This window comes from Lentinus tigrinus, assembly GCF_003813185.1.
Source record: "Lentinus tigrinus ALCF2SS1-7 unplaced genomic scaffold L226scaffold_167, whole genome shotgun sequence".
NCBI classification, from domain to species: Eukaryota; Fungi; Basidiomycota; class Agaricomycetes; order Polyporales; family Polyporaceae; genus Lentinus; species Lentinus tigrinus.
The window spans coordinates 1-2,235 of NW_027138076.1; the positions used below are offsets into that span (position 1 = coordinate 1).

At 54.5% G+C, this 2,235-nt stretch overlaps 1 protein-coding gene across 1 annotated transcript; it reads right to left on the reverse strand.

Annotated features, from left to right (window-relative positions):
* Nucleotides 1-1,739, reverse strand: L226DRAFT_617898 (uncharacterized protein). Its single transcript, XM_067687104.1, has 6 exons — nucleotides 1,656-1,739; nucleotides 1,196-1,601; nucleotides 810-1,141; nucleotides 731-758; nucleotides 258-667; nucleotides 1-193 (listed from the first exon to the last, which is right to left on the reverse strand). Exons 2-6 carry the CDS (start codon nucleotides 1,598-1,600, stop codon nucleotides 172-174), a joined length of 1,197 nt encoding a protein of 398 aa, XP_067528190.1. The 5' UTR covers nucleotide 1,601; nucleotides 1,656-1,739; the 3' UTR covers nucleotides 1-171.
* Between the last annotated feature and the right edge of the window lie 496 nt (nucleotides 1,740-2,235).

The following is a 2,235-nucleotide window of genomic DNA, read 5'->3' on the forward strand; positions in this document are numbered from 1 at the left end:
CACTAAGATCTCTCTCCGCAACTAAGTGACAAGGAATGGAGATCTAGAACTATGGAAGGGAAAGACGAGCGGATGGAAGTTCTGATACGAGAACGTCAATATTCTAGGAACTTCAGGGCAATCTCGGCCGCCTCGAGCGATCTCTGACGGTGCACGCGGAGAACGTCCCTGCTACGGCTTGATAATGCGCTCACTAAGACAAAACATCTGTCAGCTGTATGTCCAAGAGAAGCGAGCACAGGGTGAGTACTACTCACAGTGATGGCACCAGCAGACTTCTCACAGGCGAGAACGGTAAGAAAGGGTCCCCTACGATCCTAGCCTCGTACAACCAGTCTACATACATCGGTCCCGAGAACTGCAACCACAGCAGAACCCACGCATACCCCAGCACCTTTATCGCGCGGGGTGGGCCTTCCTTTCCGCCGGCAATGCCATACGACTTTCCGAGTGCGATCACGGTATCCTCGAATGTGATCGCGGCCGCTTGTGACAGGAAGAACGGGAACGAGCGACCGAACTCGCGCTTGTCCACCATGATGTCCCCGAAGGAGTGAAGGAGGGCTGACACTAGGAATGCAGTGTAGACCTGTGTCTGTGAGGAGAGCCAGGTGCCGCGCGGGATGCGGAGCATCCTGACTACGAGCTTTCCCCAGGAGGAGAAGTGCTGCAAGGGTAGAGAGCTCGGTTAGTTGTATGTATTCCATAGTGAGGGCGAGGGCCCACATACTCGACCGAACATCTGGTGCCAGGTACGTCTGTGCAAATCGGGTCAGGGTGGTTTACCTGTGAAAGGCGGACACACTTACGCCCATAAGCGACGCAAGGTGTATGCGTCTGAGATGCTGCCAAACAAATCCGGCCAATCTTGTGGTTGCGAGAATCCGAGTCCGACTGCAAGCAGGGACGCGATCTCATAAAATATCTTGGCACTGAGACAGATCGTCACCGCGCAAGCGAGCAAACCCCAGGAATGCAGAAGGAATCCTCCCGGCAAGGGTGGGCCTCTGGCATCCAGACGGGCACGGTATGCGTGTACGTAGGACTCCGCCAGGTCGGTAAGGAGGAAGCTCCAGAGGAACTGTCGGAACTGATAACGGAGGAATTGAGCCCGACTTGTATTCGTGTGTGTGATTGATTTCTGCATCGTGGATGAATCAGCCTCATTTTACAGAATGATATACATGCCTCGCACCTGCACATTCCAGCCAATAAGCCGGTAGTTCCTGATGATACAGGACGCGTTGTATACTCTGGCCAACAGCGATCGTGAGGCAAGCGGCGAAGGGTCTTCATCCCGCACGTAGCGGAGCTCTGTCATTGGATCGACAATCCAAACGAAGAGCAACACGTTGAAAAATAAGTTGCCAAGGTTCGAGGATCCAACCGAGTAGTCGGTGGGGGTGGCGCCGGTGGTAGTGGTCAGGACCGTGTGCAGGATGTTCCCAAGAATAACACAAGATATGGCTGCCTTCAGAATAAACGGTAGCTTGAGGGCCATCAGTAGGGCTAACGCAACCTCTGGCAGGAGTAGCTGGGTCAGCGCGTTGAATGGGGCTCGAGGCTCGAGCAGGGTACGGTCGATCTTCGCATCTGCCATCCTGCTCAACTTGTATCAACTCATGAGTCTCGCCGCAATGAACCGAGACACTCACGGTCGTCTCTCAGAAAGGAGAACTTCCGCTGTGTTCTTTTTCGATACAATGTATGCTGGACGAGACAGAGAGCTGAGGCAAGACGGTTCTCATATGTGCCGCTCAGTGCGAACGGATGTGACGCGTGCACGGCTCCGAGTCGGAGTCACTGAACGGGCGCTTGGAGGTTCTTCCAATGCATCTTGAACGTGCAGGAGATAGTGTGCATAGCGTGAGCTTGGGTTCAGTCGTCATGTTGATGACGGCAGGTGGGTGGAAGAGGGTAGAAGGCAGGATCCTGCGACCGCTGATTTTGGCGCTTATCCTCTTGCCCTGCTTCAACTGCTTCTCCGCAGGTCGCTCTTGCCTTTCGCTCCCCGCGATCGCATCCCGCCCCCCGCCTCCACATACTGTATCTATTTCTCGCCTCCCACGGAACCATCCGTCCTTAAGAAAAGCATCGGTATCCTATGAGACTCGCTAGCTGCTGGATTCGGACCAACCTTGACGCTGGAATCGAAACGGATCCGGACGGGCACGAGCACTGCAACGAGTATCTTCAGTCCGCAAGTACCTATCCATTTTCGCACTCAGTTGATCT